At 36.4% G+C, this 21,213-nt stretch overlaps 1 protein-coding gene across 4 annotated transcripts in view; it reads right to left on the bottom strand.

Moving 5' to 3' along the window:
• Window positions 1-2,015: 2,015 nt before the first annotated feature.
• The window catches only part of LIN9 (lin-9 DREAM MuvB core complex component), a 102,947-nt gene continuing 83,749 nt past the window's right edge, over window positions 2,016-21,213 (bottom strand). For 3 of the 4 annotated variants that reach the window (XM_036843695.1, XM_036843932.1, XM_036843852.1), the window contains 4 exons: window positions 9,393-9,518; window positions 4,265-4,444; window positions 3,996-4,093; window positions 2,016-3,501 (listed from right to left, as the gene is read on the bottom strand). In XM_036843695.1, coding sequence (XP_036699590.1) covers window positions 3,396-3,501; window positions 3,996-4,093; window positions 4,265-4,444; window positions 9,393-9,518 — 510 coding nt within the window. In that variant the 3' untranslated portion in view covers window positions 2,016-3,395. The remainder of the gene's footprint in view (window positions 3,502-3,995; window positions 4,094-4,264; window positions 4,445-9,392; window positions 9,519-21,213) is intronic. The other variant, XM_036843772.1, reaches the window with a different exon arrangement.

Raw genomic sequence — 21,213 nt, 5'->3', positions numbered from 1 at the left:
TATTTTCTTTCCGTTCTTACTTTTCCTGGATATTCTCAAATAAAAATAAGCAAATGACTTTAAAAAAAAAAAAAAACTTGCAGTCCACTAAGGATCACATTTAAAGGAAACCTGGTAATTAGCTTATTAACTTTATCATTGCATTTACATTGTGTTATGTTCTGTTTTCCCCAGTGAAGAGTTTAGAAGATCTACAAATATTTAAATATTGCCACAATTTTTAATGTGGGATCCTCTAAGAACAGTGATCTGTACCCCTTTCAAACTCTTAGGAGACACTAACTGCTAAATGTATTTATTATAGGCACTATATGTTTAATCCTCACAACTGCCATATAAGGTAGGGACTATTATTGTTTTAAAGATTACGAATTTTAAGTAGTGGTTGACAAATCACATAGCTAATAAATGACGGCCAGGACTCAAATCTAGGACTAACTCAGTCCACCATTTATTCACCACCATATAATGCCTGCTATGTTAGCCTGGCCTTTTTAGTTAGGACTAATGATAACGTGACAGGTTTAAAGGCAACTCCTTAAGCAGAATTTGTACACCCAAGTGAGTACTGTCTCATCTTTCAAAGCAATCATCATGGAGGACCATACTTTTACTCCAGTGACACTAATGTTGCTTAGAGCTCTTTTGAAACTCTTATTTGTTCATTTGTTCCACAAATATTTGGTGCCTATAAAAGGTACTTTATCAGGGCCTGGAAATAAAATGGTAAGCAAAACCAGCAACGGTCCCTCCCCTCATGGACCAAAGAGGCCAGTATGTAGACAAAAGAAGAAATATAAAATTGCAAATGTGACAAAGTGCTGGAAGGAGGGGTACACGAAGACCTGGAGATGATGTATTGTGGTCAAAGAAAGCTTCCCTGAGAAAGTGATGCTGAAGGTAAGATCTGTAGGATGATCCAAGGTAAAAGGAGAGGGAACACAGAGGTCACTGAGTGTGCAAAGGCCTTGTGGAGTAAGGAGCAGGATGGAGAAATTGTAGGGGAGGCTAGGTCATGCCTGGCTGTGTAGGTCTTGTAAGAGAGTTCTGAAATTGTCCCGAGAGCCGTAAGACTTCAGATGGGGATAACATGACCAGTCCTGCGTTCTAAGAATATCGCTCTGGCTGCATCTGAGGAGAGCTGAGTGGATACTGGGAGATAAGTTAGGAAATGACTGCTGTGTTCCAGGCTAGTGATGATGGCAGCTGGGCTAAGAGTACTGGTGATAGTGTAGACGGAGAAAAGTGCATGAATTCAAGGGAAAAATTTTAATTGGCAAGTTTTTTTGTAGATTCTCAATGGTAGCAAGTGAATCTGATTTTTGGAACTAACAGTAATTCAGAACCAAATCTACGTAACACCTGATATGCTTGCTTGCTCGCTCAATCTGGCTTTGATAGTTTTCTTTAGAGCTCCAAAAATGTGTTAAGCAGTGGCAGCATCATTTAAATGAATGTACAGCTGACCCCAAGTGACTACTTTGAATTGTATAGATTTCTTCTTCCTTACACAAAAATAAAATTCAAATATATTCTTAGGCACAGTTCTTGCCATCAACACATGATGGCACTGAAAGATACGGACAATGCTTAATTAAATATGTGCAAAACCAGGTATAATTTATTTTATTATTTTTTTAACATCTTTATAGGAGTATAATTGCTTTACAGTGACGAGGTATAATTTAAGTGTGACAAGTTAGCCTTAAGAAATGTAAAAGAAAAAATGTAAAAAATGCTTACCTAAGTCTAGGCAGAATATATTAAAAAATAAACCCTTCTCTAGGTCTATAGTAAGCCAAGTAACTTACTTGCTTAGTGTTTTCCACAGTGATTACTCAGTGATGGGAAAAAAAAACCCTAATGATATTTTAATTCAAAATGACTTGGTAATTAATCTGTACCGTTTTTCCTAAAAATATAATTTAGTGGAAATGATAATTTTTAAAAACTTTTTAAATAGAAGGAATACTTATCAACTTGTATTAATTAAATGAAAATGTAGATCATATTAATTTTCATAGATCAATTTATTTAGAATTACAAATATTAAGAATAAAAGATTTATGCATTTCTTAATTAACATAACAGTTTAGCTAAATATAAACTCTGCACTAAAGTTCTGCAGTGGCACAATACCAACAAAGAATATGGAAGCATTTTTAAACTATACAAAAATTTCAAATGGAAAATAATCTTGTTTCAATTTTATTATACATTAACATATAAAAAGTCTCATTTTATGAGACATCTAAAAGAATCAAAGCCACTTCTACAGCTATATCTTAAACTCCAAATCTGAAAACAATTTATTTTATTTTGACTTTATAATATTCTATATTAAAACAGAGAAAATTCCAAATACACACTTTTTACAAGATTAACATCTTAGGCAGGGTTTTCCTTAAAAAACCAAAAACCAAAAAAGCCCATAACCAAATACAAACCTTTTTCTCCATTTCCTAGCACTGGCTATTATATTTGTTTTCCTTATAAAATCTTTTTACTTTAAAAATTGTGTAACTGTTGGATTTTAACCAGTAATCTGGTTCAAAAGCTGTGCAAATAAACAAAAAATATGAAAATAGTGTGTTATCAGTCTTTTTTTTTTTTTAAAATAAATCCCATAACAACAGCACATCTTCCCCTGAATTGATGGGAAGAGACATGCCAAATTCATTTGCTGAAATTAAGCATCTTGCAGTAATGTTTCTTTCCTGCTCCTTCATTTTCTTTCAACAGACAAACAACAAAGGTTTCTTTTATAAATTATGATAAATTAAAATATTTATTATTATAAAATGATCTATAGAACCATGTCACATTGCAAGTATATATCATATATACTTGTAAAGTCCATATTTCCCACCTATATTCCAGTGGCTTCCTAAAAATGAGGACTTCCCATATCTCATGATGTTATCTTTTGAAGACTGAGGTGGTGATCAACTAAATGAACTGGAGTTGTAATTTTCTAGATGGAATTTCCACATTGCCATGCATAATGCACAAAAAGACCATGTTTCTTCACGTTCTCCACTGCAGTAGTTGTCTGCATGGGTTGGGTTGAATTCATGCACGTTAAAAAGATGGTCAACATATTCTTCCATGAAATTATATTATGTTCAGACATTTTCAGTTTAAAAGTACTTGCTAATAAACATATGTAACATAAGCAGTGCTACTGCAGCTGAATAATAAAAGAAAAATAAATATAATGCTGGTCAGCAATGCTGGTTTAAGAAGCAGTACAGTATATTAAAATGCCTTATTTGGAGATTTAAATTTCCCTTGTTTTCCAGCAGTTAGGTTTATTTGGTGTTGGAAGCCTATATAAAGGAAGAGAACTTCTCAAAAACAATGTCCTATGCAGTTGGAATAATTAAATCTTCTATTCAGTCTCTGTTGGTGTTATTTGCTGCAAAGGCATGTAAGTTTCCCATCTGGCTCAGGCCGCTCTGAATATGTGCAACATGAATTTCTACATTATTCTGAAAGCAACTAAAGAAAGAAGAAACATGGTTAACTACATTATCTCACAAAATGAAGAAAAACAATTTTTAAAAAAGGCAGAGCTGAATTGCAGTTAGGAAATAGCTAAGATAATGACCCCAGGTAAGTAAGAAATCTTCCCTTTACATTAGCCATAATTCTACTTCAGTAGTAATTGAAAAAGTATATTTGAAAGAAGCAAAGAAGCCACGGGAGTACTGGAAAGAGAGGATGAATCTCTCTTTGGGGAAGACTTCTAAGTTGAAATCCATGCTAAATCCAAACCTAAATATTATATGTCTTCTGATTCCTTTATATAAAAAAATCCATCTGAAAATTCTACTCTGTCAATAGACTGGATATAACCGAAAAGCTCGTTTACAATTTATTTAAAGGATAAAAATCATATGAATACTTCATAAATATGCAAAAGTCTTAAAGCTTATACTGGAAATCACTATGAATTTAATATAAAAATAATTAGAATACATCTAATGAATTACCTGATATTAGAAGCATCTATTGTACTCTTGATATCATTTAATGAATCTGTAAGTGATTTAAATTCAAAGGAATTCAGGTCTCCTCCTTCTGCCAGACACTAAAGGAAAAAATATTTCAAAATTTAATTGAATTATAGTTCAGATACAGACCAACACTCTGCTCTAATATACAGTTTAATTTTTTAGCAACAAATTAGCATAGTTTGTTTAGGTGTCAAAATTAAGAAAATATTCTTAATATTTTCTCCAAAAAGTTCTCCGAAATTTACCTTAATTTGTAATAAAATAGCTGTAAGCCTGGAGATTAAGTCTGTCAGATTTTCATTTTCAACACAGGGCTGTCCTGTTGAGGAATTTGCATGCCGAACAATTTCCTGTGCTTCTTCCTCACACCTTCGTCTCATATCTGTCGGCTGATCTGCAGGCTGGAGCCCTTGGTCTGGAGCAAGCTGAACACAGATGATTAAAACATAAGATGTACATTCCTAAGGCCATGATAATTTCTGTGTGTTTGTGCCCTGTTTTCAGGTTAGGATTTTTAAAAATCTAGCATTTATAACAAAAATGATGCTCACTCTTACCTTAGAAGTTTTTTCTCCTCTAACTGTATTTTTTTTCTGATTTGTTTTATATTTTTGGTAACTTTTAATTTTGAGACACTTTAAAACTTCTAAAAAAGAATAGAACAGGGCTTCCCTGGTGGCGCAGTGGTTGAGAGTCTGCCTGCCAATGCAGGGGACACGGGTTCGAGCCCTGGTCCGGGAAGATCCCACATGCCGCGGAGCAACTACGCCTGTGCTCCACAACTGCTGAGCCTGTGCTCTGGAGCCCATGAGCCACAACTACTGAGCCTGCACGTCTGGAGCCTGTGCTCCGCAACAGGAGAGGCCGTGATGGTGAGAGGCCCGCGCACCGCGATGAAGAGTGGCCCCCGCTCGCCGCAACTAGAGAAAGCCCTCGCACAGAAATGAAGACCCAACACAGCCAAAAATAAATAAATTAAAAAAAAAAAAAAAAGAATAGAACAAAAAACTCTGGGTAACCTTTTACCCAGATTCACTAACTGCTTATGGTTTACTGTTTGACTTAAACATTTGATCTTTCTCTGCCTGTATATAATTTTTTTCTCTTAACTATTTGAGAATAAGTTGCAAATACTGTGCCTCTTTACCCCTGAATACTCCAGTTTGTATTTCCTAAGTCCAAGGATATTCTCTTACATAACCACAGTGCAGGGATCACAATCAGGAATCCAGCACTATTTATAATGCCATTTTCTAACAGTCTGTATTCAGATTTCATCAACTGTCCCAACACATAGCTAGTTTTCCCCCTGAAAACATTTGGTTGTCCTGTCTCTCTAGACTCCTTTACTCTGGAACAGTTCCTCGGTCTTTCATGACCTTGATATTTTTGAACAGCACCAGCCAATTATTTTGCATAATATCCCTCAATGTGGGTTTGTCTGTTTCCTTTTGATTAGACTAAGGTTACACACCTTTGGCAGGAACACCACAAAAGTGATGTTGAGTTCTTCTCAGTGCATTGTGATCAGGAGGCGCGTGATGTTTATCTGTCCCACTACTGCTGATGTTATCTTTGATCACCTCGGTTAAGGTAGCTATGTGCCTCCTAATCATCCCAGAGAGCTTCCTTGATCATTCTCAGAGCAGCACACTGCTCCACCATGGGATGTGCGATAGGTTATTTAGCCAACTCCCTATGTAAGGGCATTTAGGTTTTTTCTAATATTTTGCGATTATCAGTAACACTGCAGTGAACAACCTTGTCTTCTAATAACTTAAAAGTTTTTTTTAAATGGAAGTATACATAAACATATAAAAGGATACAAATCCTAAAGTGTATGGGTTAATGAATTTTCACAGATCAAACATGAGAAATCAGCACCGAGATTAAAATGGAACATTACCAGCCCCTCAGAGACCAGTTGTCACCTTCCAGTATAATACTCCAAGGGTAACCACCATCCTGACTTCTAGTATCATATGTTGGCTTTTTCTGGCTTTTGACCTTTACATAAATGGAATCATGCATTATATAGTCTTTTGTGTCTGACTTTATCTGTTCGATATTTACATATGAACAAATATGTTCACATATTTATGAGTTCATCCATGGTGTTGTGAGTAGTTGAGTTCATTCATTCATTTTTTTTTAATTTCTAAGATTTTTTTTTTGATGTGGACCATTTTTTTAAAGAAGTCTTTATTGAATCTGTTACAGTATTGCTTCTGTTTTATGTTTTGGTTTTTTGGCTGCAAGGCATGTGGGATCTTAGCTCCCTGACCAGGGATCGAACCTGCACCCCCTGCACTGGAAGGCAAAGTCTTAACCACTGGACCGCCAGGGAAGTCCCAGAGTTCATTCATTCTTATTGCTGAGAATTCCATTGTATATTATATGACAGTTTACTGATTCATTCTAGTATTGATGGGTATTTGGGTAATTTCTAATTATTAGCTATAATGAACAGTGATGCTATGTATGTTCTAGTGTATATCTTTTGGTAAATACATGTTCACATATATTTGGTATATATTTAGAAGTAGACTTGCTTGTTCTTATTTTACAATCGATATTGTACTTCCATAAGAGCTTTGTGAAAATTACATCATTTTACTCCATTAGGAAATGAGCCTATCACATATGGCCTTGCGTACATAATGAGATACAGAAAGACTGGTGAGCAATCCACTTCTGCATGCTTTGTTATATGTTATCTTGGACTGCTTGGTTTGCACCTCTTGTGGATGGTTGCTAGTCCATGGGGAGAACTCTGTTTGCTAGCACAACACATATTGCTATGTAGATAAATGACAATTACCCGGAAAATAAAAATGAATGATAATGGATGGCTAAAGGAATGAGCAAAATATACTCAGAGTTTAGTTACAGGTAATCACAGTTCATGTCCCTCAGTTCTATTCAAGTGGATTGATAACATCATCAATGGCAGATCTTTGGGACTTAACTATGAGGCTAGCGTCATAAAAAACTGTTTAAGAATCTCATATCACAAATAGAGATGGCTTTAAATAAACCCATGCACTTATGGTCAATTAATTTACAACAAAGAGGCAAGAATATACAATCGAGAAAAGGCAGTCTCTTCAATAACTGGTGCTGGGAAAAATGGACAGCTACATGTAAAATAACGAAATTAGAACATTCTCTAACACCATATACAAAAATGGATTAAAGACCTAAATGTAAGACCAGATACTATAAAACTCCTAGAGGAAAACATAGGCAGAACACTCTTTGACATAAATTGCAGCAATATTTTTTTGGATCCGGCTCCTAGAGTAATGGAAACAAAAGCAAAATAAACAAATGGGACCTAATTAAACTTAAAAGCTTTTGCACAGCAAAAGAAACTAAATAAAACAAAAAGACAACCTACTGAATGGGAGAAAATATTTGCAATCGATCCAACCAACAAGGGATTAATTTCCGAAATATACAAACAGCTTATATAGCTCAATATCAAAAAAACAAACAACCCAATAAAAACATGGGCAGAAGATCTAAAGAGACATTTCCCCAAAGACAACATTCAGATGGCCAACAGGAACATGAAAAGATGCTCCACATCTCTAATTATTAGAGAAATGCAAATCAAAACTACAATGAGGTATCACCTCACACTGGTCAGAATGGCCATCATCAAAAATTCTATAAATAATAAATGCTGGAGAGGGTGTGGAGAAAGGGGTACCCTCAGACACTGTTGGTGGGAATATAAGTTGGTACAGCCAGTATGGAGAATGGTATGGAGGTTCCTTAGAAAACTAAAAATAGAGTTACCATTATTATCCAGCAATCCCACTCCTGGGCATATATCCAGAAAAGATGAAAACTCTAATTCAAAAAGATACATGCACCCCAATGTTCACAGCAGCACTATTTACAACAGCCAAGACATGGAAACAACCTAAATGTCCATCAACAGATGAATGGATAAAGAAGATGTGGTATAATATAAGAAAAAAACAAAACAGAACAAAACAAGAAGATGTGGTACATACATACAATGGAATATAACTCAGCCATAAAAAAGAATGCAATAATGCCATTTGCAGCAACATGGATGGACCTAGAGATAATCATAAGTGAAGTAAGTCAGACAGATAAAGACAAAGATCATATGATATCACTTAAACATGGAATCTAAAAAAATGATACCAAAAAAAGATTAAAAAATGATATAAATAAACTTATTTACAAAACAGAAATAGACTCACAGACACAGAAAAGGGGACACATAAAGGGTTACCAAAGGGTTTCCCAAGGGGCGGGGGAAGGATAAATTAGGAATTTGGGATTAATAGATATACACTACCATATATAAAACAGATAAACAGTAAGGACCTACTGTATAGCACAGGGAACTATATTCAATATCTTGTAATAACCTATAATGGAAAAGAATCTGAAAAAGTATATAATTATATATATAATATATATATAAAATTCAGAAACATATATATATATATATATATATATATATATATGTATCTGAATTACTTTGCTGTACACCTGAAACACTGTAAATCAACTATACTTGAAAAAAAAAATAAGAGTGGCTTTACTGGAAATATACAGCCTCTAAGAAAGCAAATGCAGGAGCACACTAAACTCATCACAATCATTTAATTCTTACCTTTTAGTAAGAAACTCAAATTTTAGGTGAACCTGTTGAACCACCTTCATATATATAATTATATGTGCATGATAATGATAACAATAATGATAATTCACAAATAACCCTATAATCTATGTGACTGAAGTTCAAGAATCTATAGTTCTAATGTAAAGTTTATTTTTTTAATTTTTATTTATTTTTTAAATTGTTTTGGCCACGCCGCATGGCTTGCGGGATCTTAGTTCCCTGACCAGGGATTGAACCTGGGCCCTCGGCAGTGAAAGCACGGAGTCTGAACCAGGGAATTCCCAAATATAAAGTTTAAAAAGGAACAAACAAAATTATATACACAGCATGATCATAACTTTGTGAGAAAAAGCATGTATGGTAAAAAAAAAAAAAAAATTAGGAGGAAGTAAAGCAAAATACAGTCTTTGGGGTAGTGGAATTAAAAGAAATTATTTTTCTGGATGTTTCTAAATTTTTGGAGAGCTATAATATAATCATTTGTAATTCAAACAAACAAAAAACCAACAGAATTGATAGCTCACTGTGTATAAAGCACTCTTCAATACTGATGCTGTAAGGAATAGAAATATATATAAAATATGGTTCTGCTAAAGGATGTTGGCTTAATTTGGATTTTCTGAAATGTGATGGTAACAGTATTAAGCTTCAGATAAGAGTGGAGGTCACAGTCCCCTCAAGGGAAATTCATACAAATTACCTACCTCATAGCAGTACTGTTGAACTTTATGCAAAACTTTGTTTAGGTCCTTGTTCAGTTGTTCAAGCTCTAGAACAATCGTTGCATATCTCCGCTGAAATTCAATGCCAATGGGCATGGAATATGATTTCTGAGAAGAAAAAAAAAAGTCAGATTTTGATAAATTTTTTTTTTAACAATGTGATTTCAATTTCTAACAGGACATTGGACTTACTCAAAATAGACTAAAGGTTATTAAAACAGTCTGTACTCAATGTTATTCTTCTTAAATGTGATAATGGTATTATTGCTGTTTAGGAGATTGTTCTTAAGAGTGTCATGATGTCTGTCATTTACTTTAAAAAAAAAATTTTATTTATTTATTTTTGGCTGCGTTGGGTCTTCGTAGCTGGGCGCGGGCTTTCTCTAGTTGCGGCGAGCGAGGGCTACTCTTCATTGTGGTGCGTGGGCTTCTCATTGCAGTGGCTTCTCTTGCTGCGGAGCATGGGCTCTAGGCGCGCAGGCTTCAGTAATTGTGGCACGTGGGCTCAGTAGTTGTGGCTCACAGGCTCTAGAGCACAGGCTCAGTAGTTGTGGCACATGGGCTTAGCTGCTCCGTGGTATGTGGGATCTGCCCGGACCAGGGATCAAACCCATGTCCCCTGCATTGGCAGGCGGATTCTTAACCACTGCACCACCAGGGAAGTCCCTGTCATTTACTTTTTAAAAAACAGAGATCGTGTGTGTTTATGTGAGTGTGTATATATATATATATATATATATATATAGAGAGAGAGAGAGAGAGAGAGAGAGAGAGAGAGAGAGAGTGTGTATGCGTGAGAGAGATTAAATGAAGCAAATGAAGCAAAATTATTGAATCTATATATATGTTTCTTACATAAATCTTTCAACTTTTTTATAACTATCATTTTTAAAAACAAAAAGTTGGTAAAAAATTATATATATTCATTTGAAGTGTTCTAGTTACTAAAACTCAATTGATTCTCCATCTGGAATCAATTCAATATAGTGCAATGGATAAGAGCATGGGTGCTAGAATCAGATTATATGTTCAAATCCCAACTCCATTATGTACTAGCTGCGTGACCTTAAGCAAGTTCCTTAATTTCTCTGTGCCTCTGTTTCCTCATCTGCAAAATGGGGATAAAAGAACATCTACCTAATAAGATTATGGTAAAGATTAAATGAAATAATATATGCCAGTATATTGCCTTCCACATAGAAAATGTTCAGTAAATATTAACTGTTATCATCACTGCTATCATTTCATATTTGCTTCCTACCAGTAAGTGTAAATGGACTTTGATTCTATTTCCTTTCCTCTCTTCATAACACCTCCAATAAACTACACTACCTATTCTGCTCCAGCTACAAACGCTGCAATGAGACGTCTTCAGTCAAGCCAAGTTTAACCACACTTCTTTTTTCAGAGGATTTCTGAGAAAGCAGATCATCATGTACCAGGGAAACAAGTACAGTTAAGAAGGGAAAAGTATACCTAGACTGATAGGGATAAACTACTTACAGTAGCACTAAATCACAGTATTATAATTGTTTAAGTTAACAGAAACCTTAGAGATCATCTTGTTCAGCCGTGTCATTTTACAGATGAGAAAACTGAAGCCCAGGAAAGTTAAATGCTTTGCTTAACAGCACACACTATTAATGATGTACTAGGCACTGTTCTAAGTGTTTAACAGAATCTCACTGAATCCTTACAACCATCCCATGAGAAGGGTACTATAATTATTCCCATTTTACATATGGAGGAATCTGAGGCCCATGTACCACAGCCAATAAGTGGTAAGCACACTGGATCTGAAGCTAGACTGCATCAGTCAGAATTCCTCCGCCACTGGGTATGATGCAGTGAAAGAGAAGGAAGGGAAAGAATGTCACAAGGAGATTAGGGAAAGGATAAGTCATTTTACAAATTAATTATTTTTTATTTTGTAATTATTTTTTAAACTGAGGTATAATTGACATACAACATGCTATTAGTTTCATGTGTACAACATAATGATTCTATATTTGTATATATTGCAAAATGATCACTACAATAAGTCAGTTAGCATCCGTCACCATATACAGTTACAGAATTTTTTTCTTGTGATGAGAACTTTTAAGATTTACTCTCTTAGCAACTTTCAAATGTGCAGTACAGTATTATTAAGTTTGGTCTGCAGCTTTCCAGTCACTTTCTCAAGGCACTTTACACACATATATGTATAGCTTTTTATAAAAATGAGATCCTACTATAAATATTATTTCACAATTTGTCCAATTACTTAATGTATCTTAGAAAGCTTTCCATGTTGATATAGACAGATCTAGCTTGTTGCTTTTAAGAACTACATAGTATGGGACTTCCCTGGTGGTGCAGTAGTTAAGAATCCGCCTGCCAATGCAGGGGACATGGGTTCGAGCCCTGGTCCGGGAAGATCCCACATGCCATGGAGCAACTAAGCCTGTGTGCCACAACTACTGAGCCTGTGCTCTAGAGCCCACGAGCTACAACTACTGAACCCGCATGCCACAACTACTGCAGCCCACCCGCCTAGAGCCTGTGCTCCACAACAAAGAGAAGCCACCGCAATGAGAAGTCTGCACACTGCAACAAAGAGTAGCCTCTGTTCGCTGCAACTAGAGAAAGCCCGTGCACAGCAACAAAGACCCAACGCAGCCAAAAAATAAATAAATGAATTTATTAAAAAAAAAAAAAAAAAAAGAACTACATAGTGCTCCAGAAGAATGGCTGTCCCATGATTTATTTGACCACTCCTGTTTAGATGGACATATTGTTTCCATCTTTTTTTTTTTTTTGCTATTACAAACAATGCTGCAATAAACATTCTTGTATGCACACCTTTGTGCATATGCACATGAATGTTCATTTGCAATAGCTAAAAACAGTAAACAACCCAAATGTCCATGGTACAGCCATACAATGAGATACTACTTAGCAATAAAAAGGAACAATACTGTGCGAACTTTGAAACGTGCAACCAAGAGGGTGAATCAAAACTCATTATACTGACTGAAAAGAGCCAGGCAAAAAAAGAGTATATACTGTATGATTCCATTTATATAAAATTCTAGAAAACACAAATGAATTTATAATGATAGAAATTAGATCAGTAGTTGCTGGAGCCTGAAGTAGAGGGAGGGATGGATTACAAAGGGCTTGGGGAAATTTGGGGGGGAAAGGAGAAGGTAGAAATATTTGTTATCTAGCTTGTGGTGATGGTTTCATGGACGCATATTTCTATGTATACACACACAAATATATCTCATCAAATTGTACATTTTAAACAGGTATAGTTTATTGTACATCAATGATACCTCAACAAAATGATAATGGGAAAAAGCCACCCAGATCAAACAACAGAACATTGCTAGCACCCCAGAAGCCCTCCATGTGTCACCTTACAATCAATTCTCTTTCATCTCTCTCCAAAGTAACCATTATCCTGACATCAAACATTATAGTTCAGTTTTTGAACTTTATATAAAATACAATCATACAATATATGCAGTCTTTTGTTACTGGCTTCTTTTGGTTAACATTAAGTTTGTGAGATTCATCCACACTGTTGTGTATATCTGTAGTTAGTTCATTCATTGCTGTATATTATACCTTTATAGAAATACGATATATTTACCCATTCTACTGTTCTATTTGTTGTTGGCCATTTGGCCTGCTTCTAGGTTTTGGCCAATGTGAATAGTGCAGCTATGACATTTTGTACTTTGTTCAATTTTAGTAGATAGATCTAAATAGTTTCCCAAGGTGATGGAATAAGAAAGTTCTGGCTGCTTCATATCTTCACCAATCTTTAATACTGTGGTCTTTGAATATTAGCCACTTTAGAGGGTGTGAGTGGTATCTCACTGTGGTATTAATCTGCATTTCTCTGATTACTACTGAGGTTACTACTTTTCAAAAAATTTTTTGCTAATTTGAATATCCTCTTTTTAAAAATATATATTCAATTTTCTTTCCTGTCTTCTATTGGGCTGCATATATTTTTCTTATTGACTTAGAGATCTTTATATATTCTGGATACAAGCTTTTTATCAATTATATGTGCTGTAAATATTTTCTTCCATTTTGTGGCTTGCCTTTTCTTTTCTTGTAGTTGTATCTTTTGATGAACAAAGGTTCTTAATTTTAATGTAGTTCAATTTATCAATCTTTTCTTTTATGGTTATTGCTTTCTATATTCTATTTATTTCATTAAAAAATTCTTATCCCAAGGTCTTAAAAATATTCTCCTATATTATCTCTAGAAGCTTTATAGTTTTGCCTTTCACATTTAGATCTAAAATGCCAGTCGTCTGGCTATGTTATGAGATTTACCCCCCTCTCCATACTGATATCCAACTGATCCAGCACCGTTATTTCAAAGGCCTTTCTTTCCTCACTGTTCTGCAGAACCACCCTTGTCATAGATCAAGTGTCCGTACACGTGCAAGTCTATTACTGGGCTCTCTATTCTGTTCCATGGTCTTTTTGTCCATGTTGTGCCAGTAGCACACAGTCTTCAATAACTCTAGTTGTGTAATAAGTCTTGATATCCAAGAGTAAGTCATCTTACCTTATTGCAGTTCCACATAAATTTTAGAATCAGCTTGTCAATTTGAACGCACTTATACATACACACACACACACCCACACACACACACACACACCCAGGTGGGATTTTGATTGAGATTACATTCAATCTATGAATAAATTTGGTGGAAATTGACCCCTTTACAAAAGATAGTGTCTGAAATCATAAATATGAAAATCTCTCTTTTTATTTAGGTCTTCTTTAATTTCTCTCAACATTTAATAGTTTTCTATATAGAAGTTTAATATATCTTATGTTATATTTATATCAAGGTATGTAGGTTTAAATGGTATTTTTGAAATTTCATTTTATAACTGCTTATTGCTGATATATAGAAACACAACTGCTTAAATAAAAAAACTGACCTTGAATCTAGCAACTTTGCTAAACTCACTTATTAATTCTAATAATTTTTCTGCAGATTCTTTTACATCTTCTAGGTACACAATCACATCATCTGTGGATAAAATGGTTTTATTTCTTCCTTTCCAATCTATAGATCTTACTTCATTTTCTTGCTATGTTACACTGGCTAGGCCCTCCTGTGTACTGCTGGATAAAAACTGCAATAGTAGGCCTCCTTATCTCATTCCCAATCTTAAAGAGAAAGTTTTTAACACTCACTAATAAGTATGATATTGGGACTTCCCTGGTGGTGCAGTAGTTAAGAATCTGCCTGCCAATGCAGGGGACATGGGTGCGAGCCCTGGTCCGGGAAGATCCCACATGCCTCAGAGCAACTAAGTCCATGCACCACAACTTCTGAGCCTGTGCTCTAGAGCCCGCGAGCCATAACTACTGAAACTCGCGTGCCTAGAGCCCGTGCTCCGCAACAAGAGAAGCCACCACAACGAGAAGCCTGCACACCACAACGAAGAGTAGCCCCCACTCGCCGCAACTAGAGAAAGCCTGTGAGCAGCAACAAAGACCCAACACAGCCAAAAAAACAAACAAACAAAAACCCTGTACCTGAATGTTCATAGTCACCTTATTCATAATAGCCAGTGTGGAAGCAATCCAAATGTCCCTCAATGATGAATAAATAAATAAAATGTGGTATATCCATACAATGGAATATTATTTGGCAATAAAAAGAAGTACTGGGAATTCCCTGGTCATCCAGTGGTTAGGACTCCATGCTTCCACTGTCAGGAGCCAGGTTTGATCCCTGGTCAGAGAACTAAGATCCCACCCACAAGCTGCACAGCCAATAAAAAAAAAATTAAAAAAAAAAAAAGTACTGATACATGTTACAGCATGGATGAGCCTTCAAAACATTATGCTATGTGAAAGAATACAGTCACAAATGATCACATTTACATTAAATGTCCAGAATAGGGGGACAGAAATTAGATTAGTGATTGCCTAGGTTTGGGGTCGGGGATGGTTAGAGGTGAAATGAGGAAAAAATACAGGGTTTCTTTTTGGGATAATGAAAATGTTTTAAAATTATGATGATGCCTGCACAGCCTGTGAACTGAACTGTAAACTAAACACCACGGAACTGTCCACTTACTGTAAATGGGTGAATTGTATGGTATGTGAATAATACCTCAATAAGGCTGTTACTTTAAAAACCTGCCCTTTTAAATAAGTTACTATAATTAAGCATGGTTTCCTATCAATCCCTCCTATATAATCAACTAATGTGCTTTAGGTCAGGGGTCTCCAACCCCCAGGCCATGGACCGGTATTGGTCCGTGGCCTGTTAGGAACCAGGCCACACAGCAGGAGGTGAGTGGCGGGCAAGCGAGCCAAGCTTCATCTGTATTTACAGCCGCTCCCTATTGCTTGCGTTACTGCCTGAGCTCTGCCTCCTGTCAGATCAGTGACAGTGTTAGATTCTCCTAGGAGCACAAACCCTACTGTGAACTGTGCATGTGAGGGATCTAGGTTACGTGCTCCTATGAGAATCTAATGCCTGATGATCTGAGGTGGAGCTGAGGCGGTGATGCTAGCGCTGGGGAGCGGCTGCAAATACAGATTATCATTAGCAGAGAGGTTTGACTGCACAGAGACCATAATAAATCAGTTGCTTGCAGACTCATATCAAAACCCTATCAGTGAGTGGCAAGTGAAATCAAGCTCAGGGCTCCCACTGATTCTGCATTATGGTGAGCTGTATAATTATTTCATTATCTATTACAATGTAATAATAATAGAAAAAGCGCACAATAAATGTACTGCGCTTGAATCATCCTGAGACCACCCCCCACCCCCCACCCCTGGTCCAGGGAAAAACTGTCTTCCACAAAACCAGTCCCTGGTGCCAAAAAGGTTGGGGACCGCTGCTTTAGGTTGTCACATACAGGTTGAGTGTGGCACACAAAATGGACTTTTTTTTTTTCTTGGATGTATTCTACTTTCAGGACTGGTTAGCTAGTAAGGAGATTTCTTCAGAGATTCATAATCTCAAAAATAAAAGAGGACTAACAAACATGATATGACAATTCTGACAACATATTCAGAGCAAGAAAAGACCAACTTTCATAGTGGTGGATGGAGAGAGGGAAGGAGTACAGAGAACATAGTATTCAGAGTTTTCCAAAGCCACTAATACATGGTTTTAAAAATGGTTAAGACAGAACTCTCAGGGATAAATCCCCTTTTCCACTCTTGAATTATTATTAATGTCCATGTATGACAAGTCAAATTTCCAAAGTGGAAAAGCAATTATTAGAGACTGACTGAGACTGCTAGTTCAATATCTAATAGTGTTGAGGCAATTCAAATCTATTTTAATAAATTCCACTTGCACTATTAATTTCTATGTGGATGCTTTGTATGTGTATTTTAAAAATATTTTAATAATCAAAAATAGAAAAGGCATATTGAAGTCAATAAGCTTAGACAAACTTTCACTGACTTTAACATACTACATAATCTGGACAAGAAAAGGTAGTTCAAAGCTTTAACTCTGAATGAACTTGATAAAAACTTCTCAGGTGTATGGCTGAGAAATTTGTCCTTGTATCATAAAAGTGACTAAAGTATTTTAAAATAATTTTCCTCCCTTTGCTTTACAAATCGAAAGTTTGAACATCTAATTTCATATTTTGACAACTCTGGCTGTAGTTTGCTTTTGCTGAGTAAAGTATTAGATAAACAATTAAGTTTTCCAAAATTAAAGGAGACTTTATCAGACCAATGTTCCATTTTTTAAATAAATTCCATCAGAAAATATACTGGACAAAGTAGTATGTCCAGTTCTTTGAGATGAAAAATAGTGAACTACTCAGGTCATTTTGGTAAAAATAGAATAGAAATTAGCTATCAGCTTCAAAATTAAGTTAAATTAATTAAATAAAATTAAATATTTGTTAGGGCAGAGGCTGGGTAGGGATAGGGTAGATAAAATTACTCCTAGTCAGTGCTAAAATCACTTGGGATTAATGTAAATGTTAAATTAGTTCAATGTCACTAACCTGATGTGTCACAGAAAATTAGGAAAAAATGTATACCAAGAAAATCTGTAATCCATAAATCTGAAAGAATTGCTACACTTCTGAAGGTTTTTTAAAATAATAGCTCTGGATATATTAAAAATAAAATCTCCTTACAATACCTGGGAGTCTTCCTTCTGCAAAGAAGGAATTAAACTAATTGAATAATCTGTATTTGTCCCTGAAATACTCTGCAAAATTCCAACTCACAAGTAATATACAAAACAGAATAAATAATAGGTATGTTAAGATTAAAGTTTATAACTTGATTTTTACTACCTCTACAAGGCTGTACATATATTACATCAACATAATAGCAATGGCATAGTCTCTGAAGGTACTTTCCACATTTTATTTACTTTTTAAAACTAATCTCAAATCACATACCATACACCTATTTCCTTTTTGATGATTCCACTTAAACTTAGGGTATGGTTTGTTAAACAAAACTTATGAACAAAATAATTATCATGTTTATTGCATGTTATACAAAGGAGCTACTGTGAATAGAAATCCATCCTTCTCCACCATTTGTTTTTAATGAATACAGGTATCAAACAATCCTGAACATACTTCTGATACTACTAGCAGTTAGCAACTCTTCAAAAATCAACACAATTAGCAACAGCGTTCATTTTACCTGCTACCTTAAACAATTTAAATTTCAACTCTTTTGCCAAGTAAGCATGTGATTTACGCTTTTTCTTCTTTTGGAAACAGTTTTATTCTAAAGCATTCTGATATGTCTTCCCTTGATCTTATCCTGTAAACCTGAATTCCAGGTTTATGTTTAAACGACAGTGCCTTGATACGAGAAAAAAAATAGAGTGGTACATTTTCCTCCTGTTGTCTGAAAACATAATGAGTGTACATGTTTTAAATATTTTATTAGCAACGAATGACCATATCATGTTTACCAGTTGGAACAGTTTTATTAAATGTTTGAGTGTTTTGCACTGTAATAACGAAGATAGTAAGCTGGAGATCCTCTAAAATCAATTGTTGTCTGTTTGTTCTATAGATGCCTGTGGAAGTTTCATATTTTCTTTGGACATCATTAGACTTCCTAGTTCTTGAAGTAATGTTTTAATGTTATATGAATTATGACATTTTGCTTAACACTGGTATGTTCTGTGAATCCACCATCCCACTGGAAATATTCTATCCATATTAAATTTTCTTGTAAATCTAACTAATGGAGGAGTTTCTGGATATCTAGGTCATTCTAGCTTCCAGGCTTTATATTCTGTTTTCATAATTTGTCTGTGGAGACCATCATCATCTTCGGTGGCTCTAGACTTCAGTTATTTATTTCTAATTGTTAAACTCTCCTTGCATTCCTGGAATAAATCTATTGGCTGTGATGATGTACCTTTTTAAACATACTAACAAATTCCCATTTGTTAATATTTTGTTTAGGATTCTGTCACCTACATTCATGAATGAGACTGGCTAGTAGTTATTCTCTTTTGTCATATCTTTGTTAGGTTTTGATATCAAATTATTCAAGCATTACAAAATGAATTGGAAAATGCTCCTGGTTTTTTTCCTATTCTCTAGAAAAAGTTTCTGAAAGTTGACGGTGATGGTAAACACTTGGTTGAATTCACTGGTATGGAAGAATGCATCTGGGGTTGTAGGTTCTTTGTGGTCAAGTTTTAAATTACAGATTCATTTATAAGGTAGTGATAGGCTTATTCAGACTTTCTATTTCTTATTATATCAATGTCAGCAAGTTGTATTTTTCTAGGAATTTGTCTCCATCTCAATTTTCAAACATATTTACAGGTAGCTGTTTATAATATGTATTAGTCTGCTCAGGCTGCTATAATAGAACACCATGGACTGGGTGGCTTAAGTAACAGAAGTAAATTTCTTTGTGTTCTGAAGGCTGTAAGTTCAAGATCAAGGTGCTGGCAGGGATGGTTTCTGATGAGAACTTTCTTCCTGGCTTGTAGATGGCTATTTTCTCCTTGTGTCCTCAGATGGCCTTCCTTCTGTGCACACAAGAGAAATCTCTGGTGTCTCTTCCCCTCTTCTTATAAGGACACCAGTCCTATTAATTTGAGCCCCAACCTATGGCTTCATTTAACCCAAATTACCTCCTTAAAGGCCCTATCTCTAAATACAGTCATATTGGGCTTAAGGCACCAACTTCTGAATTTGGAGGGGACAAAATTCAATCACACAAAATTCAATAACACAGTATCCTCTCAAGATCTTTTTCATGTCTGTAGGTGGTATTGCGATCTCCCTTCTTTCTTCCTTCCGTTTTTTTAAAAAAAATTAATTAATTAATTTATTTTTGGCTGCGTTGGGTCTTTGTTGCTGTGAGCGGGCTTTTCTCTAGTTGTGGCGAGCGGGTGCTACTCTTCGTTGCGGTGCGCGGGCTTCTCATTGCGGTGGCTTCTCTTGTTGCGGAGCACGGGCTCTAGGTGTGCGGGCTTCAGTAGTTGTGGCTCGTGGGCTCTAGAGCGCAGGTTCAGTAGTTGTGGCACATGGGCTTAGTTGCTCTGCTGCATGTGGGATCTTCCTGGACCAGGGCTCGAACCCATGTCCCCTGCATTGGCAGGTGGATTCTTAACCACTGCACCACCAGGGAAGTCCAATCCTCTCTATTTTAGATTTGTTTCCCTTTTTTTAAAAAAAAATTATTTACTTATTTTATTTTTGGCTATGTTTGGTCTTCGTTGCTGTGCACGGGCTTTCTCTAGTTGTGGCGAATGGTGGCTACTCTTCGTTGTGGTGAGCGGGCTTCTCACTGCGGTGGCTTCTATTGTTGCAGAGCACAGGCTCTAGGCATGTGGGCTTCAGTATTTGTGGCACATAGGCTCAGTAGTTGTGGCTCACGGGCTCTAGAGCACAGGCTCAGTAGTTGCGGCACATGGGCTTAGTTGCTCCGCAGCATGTGGCATCTTCCCAGACCAGAGCTCGAACCCGTGTCCCTGCATTGGCAGGAGGATTCTTAACCACTGCACCACCAGGGAAGTCCCTCAAGTCTATGTTCTTACTGATTTTTTTTTTAAACCTTTATATTTTATTAGTTACTAAGAGGGCTATGGAAATTGTGTTGCTGTAACAGTGAATTTGTCTTTTTCCTTTGAGTTTTGCCAATTTTTGCTTTATACATCTGGAGGCTAAGTTATTAGGTACATGTCAATTTCAAGTTATTATTCTGAAATTATACCTTTCATCATTAAGAACCACACCTCCTGGGCTTCCCCGGTGGCACACTGGTTGAGAATCCGCCTGCCAATGCAGGGGACACGGGTTCGGTCCCTGGTCCGGGAGGATCCCACATGCTGCGGAGCAACTGGGCCCACGTGCCACAACTACTGAGCCTGTGCTCTGGAGCCTGTGAGCCACAACTACTGAGCCCGCGTGCCGCAGCTGCTGAAGCCTGCGCGCCTAGAGCCCGTGTTCCGCAATGCGAAGCCCAGGCACCACGGCAAAGAGTAGCCCCCGCTCGCCGCAACTAGAAAAAGCCTGTGCACAGCAGCGAAGACCCAACACAGCCAAAAATAAATAAATTAAAAAAAAAAAAAAGGACTCCCCTGGTGGCGCAGTGGTTAAGAATCCGCCTGCCAATGCAGGGGACATGGGTTCGAGCCCTGGTCCGGGAAGATCCCACATGCCGCGGAGCAACTAAGCCCGTGCGCCACAACTACTGAGCCTGCGCTCTAGAGCCCGCAAGCCACAGCTACTGAAGCCCGCACCCCTAGAGCCCGTGCTCCACAACAAGAGAAGCCAGCGCGATGAGAAGCCC

This window comes from Balaenoptera musculus, chromosome 1, assembly GCF_009873245.2.
Source record: "Balaenoptera musculus isolate JJ_BM4_2016_0621 chromosome 1, mBalMus1.pri.v3, whole genome shotgun sequence".
Classification (NCBI taxonomy): Eukaryota; Metazoa; Chordata; class Mammalia; order Artiodactyla; family Balaenopteridae; genus Balaenoptera; species Balaenoptera musculus.
Note: the sequence above shows the minus strand (reverse complement) of the source record. Positions and strands in the feature narration are given on the sequence as shown.